The sequence below is a fragment of the Bubalus bubalis genome, chromosome 20, assembly GCF_019923935.1.
Source record: "Bubalus bubalis isolate 160015118507 breed Murrah chromosome 20, NDDB_SH_1, whole genome shotgun sequence".
In the NCBI taxonomy this organism is placed as follows: domain Eukaryota; kingdom Metazoa; phylum Chordata; class Mammalia; order Artiodactyla; family Bovidae; genus Bubalus; species Bubalus bubalis.
In genome coordinates, this window is record NC_059176.1 from 25,135,405 (window position 1) to 25,155,552 (window position 20,148).

Here is a 20,148-nt window from a genome sequence, read left to right on the forward strand (position 1 = left end):
AATGGGAAGATAAGGACAAATTGAAATCAGTGTCTACGGAACATCAAAGCACAGTCTGGCAAACATACAGATCTGAGTCTGAAGCTCAGGGAAAGATGATGACCTAGAAATGATCACTAGAAAACACCACCATCTAGGATGGAAAGACATAGGTACCTGACAAGATGAGTGAGAAGGAGCAGAGGCAGGATAGTAAGTGGTCATGGAAATTAATAAGAGTCATGTCATTTTGAGAAAAACAGAAATGATCAATAATAATATATGTTAAATGTTCCTGATGTGCTAGACATTTTATATACATATATATATCAGCTCATTTTCACAACTCTATGAAGAAGATACTTAGTATTATCTACTTTTTACACAGAAGGAAATTGAGGTTATTTTTAAAAGTTCTATGTTGGGTTAAAAAACCTAAGCTCTTAAACATACTTTCATAGGAGTTGTCTTCAATGTGAAGAAAATGTGTATTTAATCTCTTTAAATATTTTAATGTTTTATTATATAAATATAAAACTTATAAGTAAACAAATCGGAATAGAATATTTTAGCTTACTTTTAACCTGTTTTACTCCAAGGAACCCAATGAAAGCTTCAATACTAATCTTAAGGCAATTTGATTGTAAGAAAATAAAACACTCAATTCTACAGCTGCTTAGATGACTGAGATTTAAAATGATCTTCATATAAATCATCTAAAAAATAAACACTGGAAGAACTGACTTTAATGGACTTATCACTTCAAAAAAATTATAGTAGCTCTATCAAAAGAAAACGAGGGAAGTCATCTGAGATCAAATGCTTTTTGTTACTCATATACCATGTTTCAACTTCTCTATAAGTGCTTCATTGTCATCCAACTTCAGCTCGTTGACTTTATCTATCAGTCCTTCAATGTCACCCATACCTATAAGAGCCAAAACAGTAAAATTAATGACTAATAGTATACTTGTTATATTGCTACATTATGCAAAATGCATGCACATATAGTAAAAAACCTGTGAGATAGGCAGTTCAGGTATTTCTACAACACTTTACAGGTGAAAAACTGAAGCTAGAGAGGTTAAGTAACAAAGCAGTGATTGCAGTCCAGGGTTTAATTCCAAATTCTATGCTCTCAAACATGAAAGTTCTGCTCCCATTATCACTTCTATTACTACAACCACATACTTCCGTACTGTGCTCTAAAACTTTCCCAAGAACCTTCTATCCAACAGCTCATCATTACCACTCTAAACATGGGAAGCAGGTTACCATCATCCCTATTTTGTAGGTGAAGAAGATAAATCATAGAGGGAAATTATTTTCCTGAACTAGTCAGTGAGAGGGCAGAATTAAAATTCTAATCTGTCCTAAAAAGCCACACTATTTCTTGGAGATTTGTCTATATCCCCACCACTGTACACACCAAGAAGTTTGCTGATGAAAGGTTGTGTTTTGAAAGGTTCAAAGTCATCTATATGTTCCCCTGTACCAATGAAAATAATTGGACTTTTTGTGGCAGCAACTCTGCAAAGAAAAAGAAAACACAAAATAACCTCAAAAAGGAAAACAAATTTCTAGATGTCAAAGCTTATTAGATAAAGGTACATAGCTCAAGCTTCTTTTCACTAGCTAAAACAGAATTATAGATATATCAGAGGGACTTGAAAATTCTATTTACACTTTCTTCATAGACGATATTAGGTCCACTATTGGAACAGATTTTTAATGATTAATAAAGTCATAAAGATACACATACACACACACATAGCATGTAGGTCCAAGGCACAGGACAACAGTGTTAATGATACTTACGCACTGAGAGCACCACCTCCTTTTGCGTGGCCATCAAGTTTTGTCACTATTACTGAGGCTACATCTACTTTATCTTTAAAAGCCTTAGCCTGGGCTTCACAAGCCTGTCCAATGGAGGCATCCATCACATAAACAATGTTATCTGGTTGCTAGAAAATTTGAATAGAAAAGATACGTATTTTAACTGACCTTAGGTAAATTTCATCAATAGAAGCTATAAAAAGTATTTACTATACTTATTTAATCAGTAAACATTTACTGTAGAAGTAGTATGTATTAGGCACCATTTAGGTCCTCAGATAGAGATGAATAAGAAAATCCTTGTCTTTATGGGGCCTACACTGAAGTCATTGGAGACAGATTTAAAAACAGGCAAATAAACATTTCATCTAGTCAAGGCTATGGTTTTTCTAGTAGTCATGTATGAATGTGAGAGGTGGACTATAAAGAAAGTTGAGAAGAATTGATGCTTTTGAACTGTGGTGTTGGAGAACACTCTTCCGAGTCCCTTGGACTGCAAGGAGATCCAACCAGTCCATCCTAAAGGCAATCAATCCTGAATATTCTTGGAAGGACTGATGCTGAAGCTGAAACGCCAATACTTTGGCCACCTGATACAAAGAGCTGACTCATTAGAAAAGACCCTGATGCTGGGAAAGACTGAAGGCAGGAGAAGGGGATGACAGAGGAGGAGATGGTTGGATGACATCACCGACTCAATGGACATGAGTTTGAGTAAACTCTGGGAGTTGGTGATGGACAGGGAGGCCTGGTGTGGTGCAGTCCATGGGGTTGCAAAGAGTTGGACGTGACTGAGCGACTGAACTAAACTGAACTGAAACATTTTGAATGTACGACAATTAAAATGGGATGGAGAAAATCAGTTATGAGGTGTGGAAGGCTTCTTTCTTAGGGTGGTCAGAGAAGGCCTGTATGGAGGTAAAATTTGAGCTGAGATCTGAATAAAGAGGAAAAAGTTAAGCAACAATCTCGAGCAATCACACTCCAGGCAAATGGAACAGCAAATGTAAATGAGAAGAAGAAAAAGCAGAAGAGTGTGGGCTGAAACCAAAATGGATAAAAACAGAGGTGAGGCTATTTCCCTTAGATCTGCTCCACTAAGTCAAAATAATGGCATGGCTAAAACCCAACTTATTAGCACTAACCATTAACCAAAGAATTACTACCAGCACCTCAATGGCAAATATGGGCTCATAATATGTGCTACATATTACCTATAAACCATTTCTTATCCCCAAGTTATTTCCATCACGATTTTAAAGAGACACTAAATGATGATTAATACTTTTAAATGCTTCATGTCTTTCAAAATTCACCTAAAGCAAATGTTTCTAATTTAAACAATTTACAGAAAGGAAATTCAATAGTTACTAAAGATTATTCTCAATTTATTTGTTAGTTTTTCTTATACATACTAATAAGATGATTAAGCAATGAAATTTCCAATACTCATGAAAATTTAATATTAATGTAGAGAAGATTAAGTCCTTATCATATAGATAAAGGAGCCCAAAATAGAAATAAATTACTTGGAATCTTACAGGCAAAAAATAATTTATATGGTTCACAAACTCAGTTAAGTTTTAACTGAAGTCCTTATAATGTTGTTAAATTAAAGCTACTTACTATAGCATTAGCAACTTGAAGCATTTCTTCAAACAAAGAGTCTTCTTGTTTATGACGGCCACTTGTATCAACAATAATAATTTCAAAGTTTTCATTTTTGAATTTTTCCACTCCTTCAGAGGCAATGATAACAGGATCCATTTCTGTATAGCTATTTAACATGGAAAAAATGATTTAACAACCACAACAGCAAAACGTTCAAATACTAGTAATTTGGAAATTGCTAGTATATCTTTATTCTGAAAAAGTCATATTGATCACAATTTCAATTAAGTATAAAATCCAGTAAGTATTAAATATGACAAGCCACTTAAAGAGCAGCATGAAGCAATATCCAGTCTCCCAATTATGAAATCCTGTATGATCCTGCTTTATATCTTTTCTGAATGAGTTGTGTATCCCTCAATTTTTAAAATTTTCTTTAATAACTGAACTTGTATTATATAGTGTTTCATATATGCTTTTCCACTTAACAGTCTTTTGAAAGCATTTTTAAATGAAGTACAGTTGATGTACACTATACATTATAGCTATATAATACAGTGAGTCACAATTTTTTTTTTCAGCTGAAATTGTTGCAAATGGCAAATTTTCATTCCTTTTTATATCTGAGTAGTATTGCATTGTATGTAGGGTGTGTGTGTGTGTGTGTATCTCAATCTTCTTCATCCATTTATCTGTTAATGGACACTTAAGTTGCTTCCATATCTTGGCAATTATAAATAATGCTACTATGAAGACTAGAGTGAATGTAGCTTTTCAAATTAGTGCATCTTTTTTCCTTCCTAAATATATACCCAGGAGTGGAACTGTTGGGTTATATGGTAGTTCTATTTTCAGTTTTTCGAGAAACTGCCATACTGTTTTCCACAGCTGTGGTACCAATTCATATTCCACAAACAGTGTACAAGGATTCCTTTTTCTCCACATCCTCGTGATCATTTGTCATTTGTGTTCTTTTTGATGATAGTCATCCTTCTGTAGCACTTTCTAAAACCATTAAATATTCTTGTAACATGTGACTTCTAAGTTATATAGCATTCCATCAGATGGCTATGCTATCATTTATTAAATAAATGCCCTACTGTTGGCCATTTAAGGTTTTCTAACTTCCTGGTATTAAAAATATAGCCAATATAAATAGTATATTATGTTGTTTCTTCTAAACTATGATACACTCCTACAAGCTGAATTTGGATCAAATGGTTTGATCATTGAGGCTTTTGGTTTTTAAAAGGAAAATGTCCTTCACAAAACTTTAATTTCATTGCTATTTTATTATATTTTATAATCCTTGAAACTCTACTCAACTTGAAAATCAACAAGATTTTATTTTAGTTTGCATTCTTTTGATTAGTGGCAACTTTTAACACAGATCAACGTTGTCAAATGAAAGGATATATAATGTTAAAAAAAAGTTTTTCCCCTAAATTAACAAAAAAATCAAGTAGAAATACACTTAGTAAGAATATATGTGAAACTTAAAAGAGGAAAATTAATATACTTAAGGATGAAATTTTTAACAAAAAAGACCTAGCAAGTTTCTACATGGAACTATACAAATAAGTAAAGATGTCAGTTCTCCCTTAAATTAACTGGCTTCAATACAGTTTTAATCATAATCTTAGGGAGATTTTTCTTTCTGGAACTTGATTAAAGAAACCAACACAACATTACAAAGCAATTTTCCTCCAAGCAAAAAAAAAACTAAAATTTACTCAGGAAAATAAGCAGATGAAAGAGGCAAGAAATGTTGAAAAAGAAGAAATTAGCATTACCAGCTATTTTAAAATATGATAAAGATACAATTAAAATAAGAGAGAATGGCATTGAAACATGTATAATATCATGTATGAAATGAGCTGCCAGTCCAGGTTTGATGCACGATACTGGATGCTTGGGGCTGGTACACTGGGACGACCCAGAGGGATGGTATGGGGAGAGAGGAGGGAGGAGGGTTCAGGATGGGGAACACATGTATACCTGTGGCAGATTCATTTCGATATTTGGCAAAACTAACACAATTTTGCAAAGTTTAAAAATAAAATAAAATAAAACAAATATATAAAGAAATAGGATCAAAGATGTTCATAAGGAGATTACTTACATACATGCATACAATGGAATACAGTGATGTCATAAAAAGAATTCTCTTTAACAGCATATTGTCCAGAATTATTAAGATCCCATTATTAGAATATGTATTTTAATGAAATATAACATACATATGGAAAAGCTGCACAAATTGTTAAACTCAGTGACTTTTCACAAAGCAAACACACCCAGACCAAGGAAAACAAAATAATTAGTATTTTACTTCCTCCCAAGAATAATCACTATCTTGTCATAAGATCCCATTTTTAATCAAGTCTATAGTAGTATGTTTACATAAAATGCACTATTTTAAGTATTCATTTTAATGAGCTTTGATAAATTTATACAACCCATATAACTACTACTAAAGCAATCAAGGTTCAAAGCATGAAAAGATTCTATTTCAATTTAAAATTATCTATCTCTTGTATATTTGTTTATATATAGCACATCTGAAAAAAGTACAGATGGACTTGCTAAAAGCTGGTAATTGGGAAGTGAAACTGTTAGTACTTTCACTTCTTTAAAATTTTTTATTAAAATAGTGTTGTTGTTTTTTAAAAAGACAGAAAAAAAAATATCTATTGTCCCCCCAATAAATGCTAACATGTAAATTTAACATTAGAGATCATTTCAAATCCTTCCTTCCCCAGCCCGATCCACTTCATCTCTCCCAGAGGAAACGATGATCACTAATATTTTACTCCATACACATAAGCAAAGGAGAGATTATTTAATAAACACTACTGAGAAACTGGTTAAAAATTAAGGCTCTGGTTTTGGCTGATAGTTCTAGTAAGTAGCCTAAGCATTACTTGGTCAGTTGTGTCTGACTCTTTGCAACCCATGGACTATAGCCAACCAAGCTCCTCTCTCTGTCTATGGTATTCTCCAGGCAAGAATACTGGAGTGGGTTGCTATTTCCTTTTACAGGGTATCTTTCCAACCCAAGGATTGAACCCAGGTCTCCTGCACTGCAGGTAGATTCTCTACCATCTGAGCCACCTATCAGCTCACACCTATCACTGTGCAAATTTGAACTCTAAACATGTATTATCCTTTAATTTTTAAATCTATGTTAGAAAAAGTTCTTAACCTAAAAATTAAATTCCTAACATTATTCTTTAATCTATTTGCTAGAAATTATCATAAAAAAATAACTAAGAGGGAATTCCCTGGTGGTTCAGTGGTTAGGACTCTGCGCTTTCACTCCCAAGGGCCTGGGTTCAATCTCTGGTTGGGGAACTAAGATCCTGCAATCAGCGTGTTGCAGCCAAAAAAAAACTAATAAAAGAATTTAAAGAGCATACCATAGCCAAAGTTCACTAGTTTTTTTGGCCAAAAAGTAGCAAATAATGATTTATAAAATGATATCATTCATTTAATTACTTCAAATTTTAGCTTAATAATCTTCTGATATTAATATATTAGTAACATTAAGAAAAATGTTATTCTCTCAAATAAGTCTTTCTAAATTTAATCTTGACTCAATTCTTTTAATCAGTCATTTTAACATAAACAAATCACCTAACTGAACAGCAACGTAGCAAATGAAGGTTAGCAATGATCAGACTCTGAGATAAACATAGATTATAAAGAATTTTAGGATGATCAAACACAAACGTTTAAAAAATGGTGTACTAAAGAAACAGACAATGTAGAATTCACCAGGGTATGTTGAATTGAGAAAAGGTTCAGACACGTCTTAGAAGAAACAACTGGAATAGAAGCAGGAAACTGGAAAGCATGCAAGGCAGGGTAAGTATAGGAAGAATTATAAGCTAAACAGTATCTGCTCTGATTGATCAGGCTAGATCAGAAAAATCATGTTACAATAATAAAAGGTAACTGTAATAATTATACCCCTACCTTATTCCAAAAATGATTCAACCTTATGGGTACATATTAAAATGTGGCCAGATAGCATAAAGTAAAAAGTCAGATAGATAAGGTAAGACATATGAATAAAGGAATAAAAACCAGAACCCACCTTCCATAGAATGGAATTCTTGCTTTGGTTGCATTCTGTTTTAGTTGGTCAAAAGCCCCTATGAAACAAAAAAGTTAATGAGTCCTTAAATTTGAAAATAAAAATTTCAGGAAATAATTTTCAAATTTCAGCACAATACCTGCTCTGAATGTGTCTGCACATATCAAACAGGTCTTCCAACCTTTCCTCTGATAATAATATGCTAACTGGGAAAGGAAGATTTTAAAAATCAATAAATACAAATTATTACACATGTAAAATAAAACAGCTCATATTCTCCTAAATAGTAATATTATTACATTCTGAATACTGAAGATTTCCTTTAGAATTTAAACTCTAAGTGCCAAACAGTCACATTCAAAGGATGTGAAATGACGAAGCAACAAATGACCGTGGTAAAAAATGTTATTAACGTTAATTAAAAACAAACAATAACATAACCCTCTAAGAAATAATCCTGTTTGTTTTTTTTTTCTTTCTAAACTATACATAGTTGAGGCTTCTGAAGCAAAATTTGATAACAAAGTTGAGGCACCCAATTATGAAGGAAAGGGTGGTATAATGAATTTAAAATTAGCAAAATGATTTGTAAAATGAAGATCCATACATATTATACTGGGTTAGACATTGTGAAAAGAGAATCCTGAGCCACAGGATATAAGGTAAACTTCCCCCCTCTACTTCTCCAAAAATCATATCCTCATCTCCTTAAAGAATAGGAACAGTTTTCTTGGTAAAAGCACTTGATTTACACAAACAGCTTCTCCATGACTTTGTTTTTTTTTAAGTATAATTTACCTTTGAACATGTAGTTGTTTTACCACTCCCTTGCAATCCAACAAACATGATCACATTCTGTTTTCCTTTAGTGGGTGTCCATGCTTTAACTCCAGGGTCTACAAGCTACATACCAAAAACAAAGATAAAATCAGGTTAGCACATGGTTACATTCAAAACCTCTCTTCCCACAACTTTCAAATTGTAAAAATGATTTACAGACATTTCAGTGTAAGAGGCAACCATAATCCTCCCATTCTAACACAACTCTATTTCCCTCTCTTATATATACACATAGTGAAATTTAAGAATTTAAAATAGTGCATTGTGAAGTTATAAGCAAGCCTATACTCCCAAACTGATTCAGAGGTAAGGATCTCAAAGCATTTTTTAGAAAAAGTTGAAAGGGTATGAATGTGAAACCAAGTTTGAGCAAGGGAGCAGTCTACAATAGCAATGTAGAAATATATGTGCAGGCCACATAAGACCTTTTACATTTCTAGTAGTGACATTTCAAAAAGTAAAAACAAGTGATGTTAATGTTAATACTTTAACTCAATATATCTAGAATATTATAATTTTAACATGTAATCTATATTTAAAAATTAATGAGCTATTTTATATTTCCTTTTCCCATGCTGGGTCTTTTTTTTTTTTTTTTTTAACTAAATAAATGTGCCATGCTAGGTTTTAAAACCTGGCATGGATCTCTTATCCATCTACTCAATATCAGATCTCAGCATGGACTAGCCACATTACAAGTCTCAATAACCACATGTGGCTAATGACTACAATACTGCAATGGCACCTACCTTCCTGTTGAATTTCACAAGTGTTTATACATGAGCAAAATTACAAACTACATGTGAAAGGCTTTCCAAGTGAGTCAAACATTAAACTGTCCAATGCCATTGGATGTACTGCTCTATAAAGTTATTATATTTAAAGTAAAAAATAATCACCAATTTTATAATGACAATCAGTGGAAAATAAAGGTACGTATACAGACAGTCCCCAAACTAGCAAGCAGGAGGCATTTTTAACGTTCATTTAAAAAAATAATACATTTCCAAGTCGTCATTTGAAACTTGAAACCTCTATCTCTATATAATCAAACAGTAATAGTAGTTAATATCCTAGACCAGAGGACATAGACCATATTTACAACTATGTGTAAATAAAGTCTTAACATACACATGCCCACTCATTTACTGCTTTTGTGCTATAACATCAGACCTGAGTCGTTGCAACAAAAACCATATGACTCACAAAGCTGGAACTATTTGTTCTTAAGAGAACCTTGATGAGCCCATGCTAGATGATACCAGAAAAGTTACATAATCCATATTATATCTGATTTCAAGGAAAGCCATGTGGTAGAAAAGGGAGGAAAAGAAAATACATTTTGTTATCTTCTTCTCAGGCATAGAGCTACCCGTAAGCAAACTTCTGAAATAAACAACTATCTTAGACATAAATCCACTGCCCTTCCTCTTAGACCCTTTCAGAACACTAATGCTGCCCTATATTCACCTCCATTCTCTATATCCCATGGCAGAATCACTCAGCTCTCTATGAACCTACTATTTGGAACATACATTTTATTGAATAATGATTTTATTATAAATTTATCTTCTCTTCCTCCTGCATCCTAGAACTGCAGTACTGAATTTTCATGTTATATCACATTAAAATCTGTTATCCTATCTTCGACTTTGAATCGATCTTATACTGGTGCATGCTTCTGTAACATTATACACTGGTCATTTAGAAAATACTGGTTTACTAAGTTAGGCAGATCTCCCATTGTTGACACATGTCACTACACAACATCGAAAATTTTATTTATTAATATCCATACTGATCTCACACGCTAGTAATGCTCAAAATTCTCCAAGCCAGGCTTCAGCAATACGTGAACCGTGAACTTCCTGATGTTCAAGCTGGTTTTAGAAAAGGCAAAGGAACCAGAGATCAAATTGCCAACATCTGCTGGATCATCAAAAAGCAAGAGAGTTCCAGAAAAACATCTATTTCTGCTTTATTGACTATGCCAAAGCCTTTGACTGTGTGGATCACAATAAACTGTGGAAAATTCTGAAAGAGATGGCAATACCAGACCACCTGATCTGCCTCTTGAGAAATTTGTATGCAGGTCAGGAAGCAACAGTTAGAACTGGACATGGAACAACAGACTGGTTCCAAATAGGAAAAGGAGTACGTCAAGGCTGTATATTGTCACCCTGTTTATTTAACTTATATGCAGAGTACATCATGAGAAAGGCTGGACTGGAAGAAGCACAAGCTGGAATCAAGATTGCCGGGAGAAATATCAATAACCTCAGATATGCAGATGACACCACCCTTATGGCAGAAAGTGTAGAGGAACTCAAAAGCCTCTTGATGAAAGTGAAAGTGGAGAGTGAAAAAGTTGGCTTAAAGCTCAACATTCAGAAAACGAAGATCATGGCATCCAGTCCCACCACTTCATGAGAAATAGATGGGGAAACAGTGGAAACAGTGTCAGACTTTATTTTCCTGGGCTCCAAAATCACTACAGATGGTGATTGCAGCCATGAAATTAAAAGACGCTTACTCCTTGGAAGGAAAGTTATGACCAACCTAGACTGCATATTCAAAAGCAGAGACATTACTTTGCCAACAAAGATTCGTCTAGTCAAGGCTATGGTTTTTCCTGTGGTCATGTATGGATGTGAGAGTTGGACTGTGAAGAAGGCTGAGCGCCGAAGAATTGATGCTTTTGAACTGTGGTGTTGGAGAACACTCTTGAGAGTCCCTTGGACTGCAAGGAGATCCAATCAGTCCATTCTGAAGGAGATCAGCCCTGGGATTTCTTTGGAAGGAATGATGCTAAAGCTGAAACTCCAGTACTTTGTCCACCTCATGCGAAGAGTTGACTCATTGGAAAAGACTCGGATGCTGGGAGGGATTGGGGGCAGGAGGAGAAGGGGACGACAGAGGATGAGATGGCTGGATGGCATCACTGACTCGATGGACGTGAGTCTCAGTGAACTCCGGGAGTTGGTGATGGACAGGGAGGCCTGGCGTGCTGCAATTCATGGGGTCGCAAAGAGTCAGGACACGACTGAGCGACTGATCTGATCTGATCTGATACTGGTCTCACCAGACGAGTTAATCAGGACATTGTCAAACTCATGGCGGGGGGTGGGGGGATTCAAGCTTCCAGTTTCCACTTGAAAGCTAAAATTTTATCATTGGGTACAATACTGTTAGTTGTTTGCCTTAAAGTGACAGGCCAACTTTATTTACTTCAGAGAAAATGTCTGCCAAAGGTTCAAGGCCAAATAAGCACAGATTAACTGTCTGTTGCTTTCCTCAAGACAACCATCAAATTTGGTACACAGCAATACAGCTTTCTGCGTACTTTCCATTTCATCACACAAAATCCTACAAACACATATACATTTAAGGGTCAAGATTTAATACCACTAATAATTTCCATCAAGGACACATTTGAAAAAAACAACTTATTTTTATTTCACTGCAAGTGTCTGGGAGTAAAGGGTACAATGACTACCAGTATAGTTTAGTATCACTGCCTTGTTCATGCTAAGGAGTTTTACCCAATGGCTTTATCTGCCATTGCTTTTGCAGAGCAGATATCAACAAAGTAAAGAGGGCAAAAAAAGGCAAATGATGTCTTAGTGTTATGAAAGTGTTATGAAAACAGTTTTGACCTTGCTTTGTACACCACTGCCCTAGACCATGAGCTTCTGAGTGTAATGCCCAGTCTTCTTCATCTCTTGTTATCAGCAGTATGTGGATACAGCCTGGAATAAAGTAGGCACTCAGTAAAGGCATCTTAACAAAGCACTTGATGTTCCAGAATTGCCTCAAGATGCCAACCCCTAAAAATAAAAATGTTCACTCACTCTGTGCTGACCTCAGGTGTAAGATGAAGAGCAAACTGGAAATATTGGGAGGAGGAGTCCTCACAAGCATGGAGATCAGGCCTGGGTCTACCACTAACTGTCTCACTTTTCTCAACCGCAAACCGAAAAGACAGACTGGCTAAATTTCCTCTTTCAGGTTCTGAATTTCTTTTCCAATTGATTAGTCTACAGGACTAAAGTGAAGTGTCACAACCTGAGATACTAGATTTTCTCAAAGTACCAATCAGTTCTGTTGAACTAAAGGAGTAAATGAAACTATTCACACAATATAGGGGGAAAATACCTAGAGACCACTAACAGGTACCTGTTGCTCCTTTAAAAAAAACTTTTTTTAGTTCCTTTCTTTTCTGCCCCTACCATTAGACTCAAACATATTTTCAAATGCTCTAAGACTCTCATCATAATTTTCATATCACCAGCAGCAATATCAGTTCTAAGGTGGGACAAGGCAATAGAGTATAACTTGTAAAATAAAATTTCACTGACTCAAAATTGCTTAAAATCTAGGCAAGTGTAGGATATTCTATCTTTTAGACACAATAAAAGTGTAGAAAAGAACTCTTTCCAAGAGTGACTTTCTGTACAAAAGTAGGACCTTCAATAGGCAAAACTTGATATTAAAGAGAATAAACTCAGAGAGGCTCTTCCATCAATTAATATATAGTGAAGCTGTACTTTCTATAACTTGCTTTAGCATTTTTTTGTAGGAGTAAAATACCAGCCTTCACATCTGTACTCAGAATTTTAGTCTACAATAAAAAAAAGTCTACAATTTTGTATTCAGAAAAGTTAATTATCTTTCTATTAATATTTTTAATACAGATAAATATTCCATAAAAACATTAAAAAGCATTCTGAAATACATTCCTGTTTGCCGTGCTAATGCAGTGAGTGTATAGAAAATCAAAGCACAAGCTAGATATACTTTTACCTTCACAAGTTCTTTAAATACAGCATGCTGAATCATTTTTCTTTTGTTAAGACCAGATGCCATCTCCTCAAGATCAATAGCAGACCTTCATAATGATGGTTTTTGAGGATAAAAAGGGGAAAAAGTCAGTTAAGACACTTAAAAAAATTACCTTTTGCCCCAAAGAATGTAAGAATATCCAATCATTTATATTAATATTTTTCTAACTAACATGCATATAATTACTACAGAGTCATAAGTTCATACCATAAAGAATTTACCATGAAATATTAGATATATGACTTTGGTTAGTTTTTCAAGGCTTATTTTTTGAAAGTCCAAATGTATTAATTTTATTTTTCTTGCAGCATACAAAATTTATACATGTTTATACCAAGCAGCAAATAGGATTACTTCTTGCGGTCCTAAATGCTTAAATGCTAGTAGTCCTGTATTTAACACCCAGTCTGACAATACAAGAAGGAGAGGGGATGGCCTGAGCATGAGGAGGGCTAGGACTGAAGCAGCTAACTGAAGTGCCCTCCGTTATTCTACGTGCTCCACCCCAGCCAGTGCCTCTCCCAGTTAACACAATAACTAAGACCACACACACTACTCCTTTACCGAATATGGACAGAGCAACCAAAAGGGGATAAAAAAGAATACAATTCTCCAATAGTGAAGGAGGCTGACTAATGCCATCTTTAGTCTGAAGAGGATTAAAATGGCACCACTTTTCTTTAAGGACTCTGAATTGCTAACAGGCTTTTCTGTCAAAATACTATACAGTATATGATTGAATCCGTTCAGATAAAGGAGTAGTAGAACGGAAAGAACTCCATAATTAAATGAAAGCCACATGTAGTTTATTCTTTGAACCATTATTATGGAAATGCACTATAAAAGAAGTCTTTCAACATATGAGTTCTATTCGTTCCCAGTGCTATATAGCAGAAACGTTTTGTAATGCAGCAGACTTTTCTAGTTAGCTCCTCATCCCAGTAAACTAAATTTAGTTTTGCCTGTTTTTTACCTTTAGCTTAATTAACTTACTTTACATTTTCTCTTAGTTGCTTCACTAGTTTAATATTAACATCTGCTTCTAATAATGCTGTGCATACTTCTTTTAGCATAGCATTTAACACCTGCAAATAAATAAATAAAACTTTTAAAAAATTCATTTCAACCATATAAAAACATTGACCAGTCATCAACCATACAACCATGACTAATTAAAAACCATAGTATACCATTAGAGAGGGAAAAGGTTTTCAGTTAGCCTTTGAGAGAGATTTTATTAAATATCTAGTCATTTTGTCAAAATAAGACATTCCAGGGAATTCCCTGCTGGTCCAGTGATTAGGACTCTGAATTTCCACTGCAGGGAGCATGGGCTAGATCCAAGATAGGGGAACTAAGATCCCACAACTTGCAAAGCACCACTTAAAAAAAAAAAAGACATTCCATTTCATTTTATTCAACCAGGTATTAACCACAATTTTTTCCCTATATTAAAGTAGTAATAGTAAAGACAATATACAAGTCTAAGAAAGTTACTATACAATACATGTTGCCACTGAAGTTTTCTATGCCACTGAATTCCTGTTGCTAATACGCAGCAACATCTTCTCAACTGGACTACCATGGAGGAAAATGTGACAAAAGAAAATGACCCAGTCTGACCTACTAGCCTTTACTATTTTCACTCAGAGCAGAGGAACAAAGTTGAAAAGAAAACCATCCTCCATTAATAACTCACTATCATCACATATTTGTTGAGTTGCAAGGCACTGTAGTTAAAAGATCACAAACGATAAAAAAGTCTTTAAAAAAGATGAGCCTTAGCTGCTCATGGAAATAGCTGTTTACACATTAGAATGCAATACACTTCACGAGGATAGGGATTTTAGTCTATTTTGTTCACTGCTATATCCCTGATGGCAGCAAAAAAGTTTGCAAAAATGTAGGCCCTCAAACACTTCTTGAATGAATTCTCATCTTCAACTTCTGTCATATGTCATATAGCAGCTTATCAGATTTCTCTATCTCTCACTAAAGGGATTTGATAAAAATGGAACTGATCTTTCATTAGAGGGATTTCTCCTTGTTAATTCCCTAGTAGCATAGTATCAAGAATAGAGAAGCTGCCAATTTAAGCAACAGCTGTTATTTTACTTCCCACCAACTTCATTTCCTTGGTTTCTTTTCTTTTTCTACTATAAATACAAACAGCATAACGGTTATAAACAGGGAAAACTATTTGAAAAGCTGTCATTTTATTTATTCTGAATTCCAAAGACTAGCGTTTTAAATTATGATTTATTACTTAATATTAATTATTATAAAAAGCTGTGTATGTGGAATTAGGAACAAGATTTTAATACTGGTTCTTCCAATAAATAAATATGTAAAACTGACTTCCTACTGCTGTTAAAAGAGAAGCTTGACTAGCTGAGCTCAAAGATGGTCCCCAAATTATTTAATTCCACTAGCTTATTAAAGTATTGATATCAAATTTTGTATTAGAAGTTTCTTTAAACCTCCAAGTTAGAAGATACTTTTAATCTATTATTTCATTTAATCTTTAAAATCATCCTGAAAGGTAAATGCTATTTTCTCATTTTAAACATTAAGAAATTCTGAATTTGACTTGCTCAAATTTCTATGACTTGTTTAACAGGACACTAAACAAGGTCTTCTAAAACCAAAATCAGTACTTTACCACTAGAACCACAAAATGTAAAATATACTTGTGGACTATAATCATCTTCTTTCAGTTGACAAACCTTTAATATACGATGGGGGGGGGGGGGGGCGGGGGGATGGGAGCAAGAAATACCTTATACTTAAAACCAGGAGGAAAAGTATTTCAGATATCATATTAAGGAGTCAGATTACAAAACCTCCAAAAAACTAAGAGAGGATTTCAGAGAAAATGAATCAAAGTAGCCAAAATGGAAATATTAGCTTTATATAAGAATGTCAAATAAAAGTCAAGGAAAAAAGATCAGATATATGCATGTCTAATCAAGAAGGAAGAAGGAGGATACTAAAGTTATAGGCCTGTATTAAGAGAAAGCAAAAGCATATTTCCAGACCTAAGCCATTTTTGAAATATAAAACGTTATGTCATTATTACATATAAGTTAAGGTGGGGTTTTTTTGGTAATTCATTATAGAAAGTTGAAATTAACATAGTCAATTTCTCATAAAACACAATACTATACCCATTTATGGGTTTTATCTAGAAGTAACTATATATCTGCAATGCTAGTGATGATGTGCAATCACGTGTGTTTTTACATACCTCTTCATTGATAATGGTGGCATTGCTCAATGAGCGCAATGCTGATGTTATTTTTCTTCCAAGGTCTGCTAATACCATCTTGAAAGCTTTAAGATGTAATCACAAGAAAATCTAGGAAGGAAAAAAACTAAATAAAAACATCTGAAAACAATATCAGTTCCCATAAATGAAAACTTCTAAAGAAGAGTAAGTTCAAATTAAAGTACTTGAGTGTTTAAAATACAGTAACTTCAAATTCTACAGCCTCAACCTGCATCTTCAATACTGTCAGGTCCAAAAGCTAAAGGTACCACTTGGTTACAATGCCTTATATTTGAATACTTAACTGGAATATTCTTTATGAATCAGTAAATTTTATATAATGCTTTATATTTGAATACTTAACTGGAATATTCTTTATGAATCAGTAAATTTTATATATCAGACAATACAATTTGAAGAAATGACATTTCAAATTAAATCTGTTCTCATTTTGGACATAGTTGTCAATATGAATAACTGACTAATGTGCTACGTACATTCTTTTTTTATGTACATTCTTAAATGAAAAAAAAAAAAAGGTGAGAAAGAACAAGAAAAAGGTGAAATCTCCACCCAGGAAATATCTTCTAATTAAAGGACACATTCTGATTCATGCTCTAAGCAAAAATAAAGCTTTAAAATTAGTAAATCACTTAACTTTTCATAGATACTACATTATCTCGTTCATTTTCTTGACAACTAAAGAAAGAGGTATATATTAATAAGTTGTTCTTGATTCTCCAACTCTAAAACAAGATAACCTTCAAGGTGCCTTCTAGCCCTTAAAATGTTACAATTTCATAAAATACAGAGATGTACCTATTACATGTAAATCAGGATGCACAAAGTTATGGATGGTAAGCAGGTAAATATGACTTGCAGTTCCTGCCCTCAAGTTGTTTACTAGCTAGCAAGACAAGGCACATCACTGAGCAGCAAAATAACGTAAATCTAAAAATTCCTCTGCCTGACTGCCTAGGCTTTTTTCTGCCTTCAGAATCAAATTGAAACATCAGCTTTTTCTGGGTCTCAAGCTTGCCAGACTGCAGACTGGAAGTATGCCATCTGCTTAGCTATCCTGGGTCTCCAGCTCGCCAACTCACCCTGGGGATGTCAGGACTCATCAGCCTCCATGATTGCATGAGCCAATTGCATATAATATATATAAAGAGTTTCATGTATGTGTATGTGCGTGCACATGCATGCACATGTATACACACATCCTATCAGTTCTGTTCTGTGGAGAACCTTGACTAATACCAGTTAAGTAGTAGTTCAAAGCTAGAAATAAATGCTTATGGTCAAAAAAAACACCTTATGGTCAACTGCCAGTAATTATAAAAATTATACATATATGTAAAAATAAGCTCAGGTAGACAGAACAGGCTTTATTGAGAAGGCTGTCATGAATTTGATCCTGATACAGGGAAGAAGTCAGATAGGTGGAGAAGAGGACAAAGGGAAGTTTGAAGAAGGTGAAATGGTACAAGCAGAAATGGAGACATGGAAAAGCCTGGGACATATTTGTACTTTATGTATGCACTGTACTCAAAAATTATTGAGCACTATTTGGAAGATAGTAAAAAAAACATTCCAGTCAGGACAGAAGGCTATACAGTTAGAAGGAAATACAGGGTGTAAAGGGCTCTGAAAACCAGGCATCAATTGTCCAACATAAGCAATACTGGAAGAAGAGTTCATGGTTCAAAACAGCTGTTTTGGTCAACTATTCCAAGCTAACTGGTCTAATGTAGTAAACCAAGATTATCTAGACTAGATCCCATCTACAGACTAAACAGCTGACTCATTCAACATAGAGAAAGTGGAAAGATGAGGGAAGTCAAAGGAAGCAGGCAGGGAAAAGGCACTCAAGGACCTGTCACTGGCAGAGACATTCCAAGCTGAGCTGTACATTAAACATCACACTTCTATTCAGGTAAAATCTGATAATTTAAAAACTAAAAACTTACTATCAACACTTGATGGAACTGAAAAAATACCATGTTATACCAAAAATACTTACTTTTTTTTTTTTTTTTTTAACAATTACATGGTTATTTAAGCAGGAAAAGCAACCACTTTGTAGAAAAGATCCAGAAGTTTTAACTTCTTATCCCAAATCATTATACTAAATTATTATTAAGTTAGTATTCTTCAGGTAAGAGATACGGTTCAGGGATTTCAGCTTATAGCCTTTACCACAGCACTACCAGGGGTAATATAATCCTAATTATGACACCACAATTAGCTCTTTTAGAGATCATATCATAAATAGACCATCCTTCACTTTACTTATTTTTTCATCCTCCATTTTAAAAAGCTATACTAGTTAACTCTTATCTTCCTATGTTGACTGGCTCTTTTCAATTGAAAAAAAATTTTCTGTGAAGTTTCCCAACACAGTTTTCCTTATATAAATTACTTATTGATAGCATATTTTTAAATATATTTGCCTGATTACAAAAACCTACACTTCAGTAGGGGGGAAATAATATCTAATAATAGCTTTTATTTATAAAGTGTTTTCTCCACAATTTCCAAAGATGTGTTTCTGAAAACTCTGGTATCAAAATTCTGTTCAAAACCTCAATGACTTCTCATTTCACGCGGAGGTAAAGTTCTCAGAATGGACTGTAAGGCACTTACGCACTTCTCACACACACACACACACACACGATTTTGTTCCTTGCTGTTGATGCTGTGCTAAAGCCCTAGCAGGCATGTTCATCCTCTGGTTAACAATACAGCCCCTCCCTCATCTCCCTCATACTGTTGTTGTCCAGATGCAATTTCTCAATGAGGCTTTCCCCTACCACTTGTTTAAAATCGCAAACTCCCTTCTCTTTCTCTCATTGTTTTGTTACCAACATGATTTACTGACAGCTGACCCTTTAGCAAAGGGAGGTTAGTGGCACTGGCCCATTCCCCATCCTAGTAGAAAATCCAGGCACTGCCATCTCTGCCTCAAAAACCAAGGAACTGACAAATGACTTACCCAAAGAGAGGCAGGAAGTTGAAACAGCTTGGAGGCAACTGTCTCAGATCCTAGTTCTTATGATTCTACAAACTGTGGTCTCTAATTGTTGAACAAACTTTTCCCCACACTTAATTTAAAGGTCTATAAACTGAAAATACAGGTACTGGGTTGCCCAAAATGTTTGTTTGTTTGTTTTCCATAAGACACAGTAGAAAAACACAAACAAACTATTTGGCCAAATAATACTATATTTATTGAAAAAAATCCACACAAAAGTCGACACACACAGCTGTCGTCCTATCCCTGGGCATCAAGGATTAACTACACATTATTGCCATCTATCTCCCTCAACCAAAATGTAAGTTGCATGAGGGCAGAGATGTTTGCCTTTTTTGCTCTCTCCTGTGAGCTCACTGCTTTATTTACCCTCAGTCTTTTCTAAAAATGAACTTTATGGATGAATGATGTATTTAAGACCTTAGTTAAATAACAAAACTAGGGAGCCAAAGTCACAAATGGCCTTAAAAATATCTCTCAAAAGACCACATAAATTAACCGATGAAGATAACATGACAATCAAGAAAATCAACAACCTAGATAATTGATATTGTTCAATTAGTTTTCCTTTGCCTTATTATAACTTTTCAGAAGTTCCAACAAGACTCTTAAAAACTAACTTTGCTTTGTTCTAAT

At 34.4% G+C, this 20,148-nt stretch overlaps 1 protein-coding gene across 3 annotated transcripts in view; it reads right to left on the bottom strand.

Moving 5' to 3' along the window:
• SRP54 (signal recognition particle 54) overlaps nucleotides 1-20,148 on the bottom strand; it is a 37,371-nt gene that overhangs the window by 11,039 nt on the left and 6,184 nt on the right. For all 3 annotated transcript variants that reach the window (XM_025271528.3, XM_006043855.4, XM_006043856.4), the window contains 10 exons: nucleotides 16,458-16,568; nucleotides 14,204-14,295; nucleotides 13,172-13,256; nucleotides 8,327-8,431; nucleotides 7,668-7,734; nucleotides 7,529-7,586; nucleotides 3,445-3,595; nucleotides 1,798-1,946; nucleotides 1,409-1,509; nucleotides 821-907 (listed from right to left, as the gene is read on the bottom strand). In XM_025271528.3, the coding sequence (XP_025127313.1) occupies nucleotides 821-907; nucleotides 1,409-1,509; nucleotides 1,798-1,946; nucleotides 3,445-3,595; nucleotides 7,529-7,586; nucleotides 7,668-7,734; nucleotides 8,327-8,431; nucleotides 13,172-13,256; nucleotides 14,204-14,295; nucleotides 16,458-16,535 (973 nt within the window). In that variant the 5' untranslated portion in view covers nucleotides 16,536-16,568. The remainder of the gene's footprint in view (nucleotides 1-820; nucleotides 908-1,408; nucleotides 1,510-1,797; nucleotides 1,947-3,444; nucleotides 3,596-7,528; nucleotides 7,587-7,667; nucleotides 7,735-8,326; nucleotides 8,432-13,171; nucleotides 13,257-14,203; nucleotides 14,296-16,457; nucleotides 16,569-20,148) is intronic.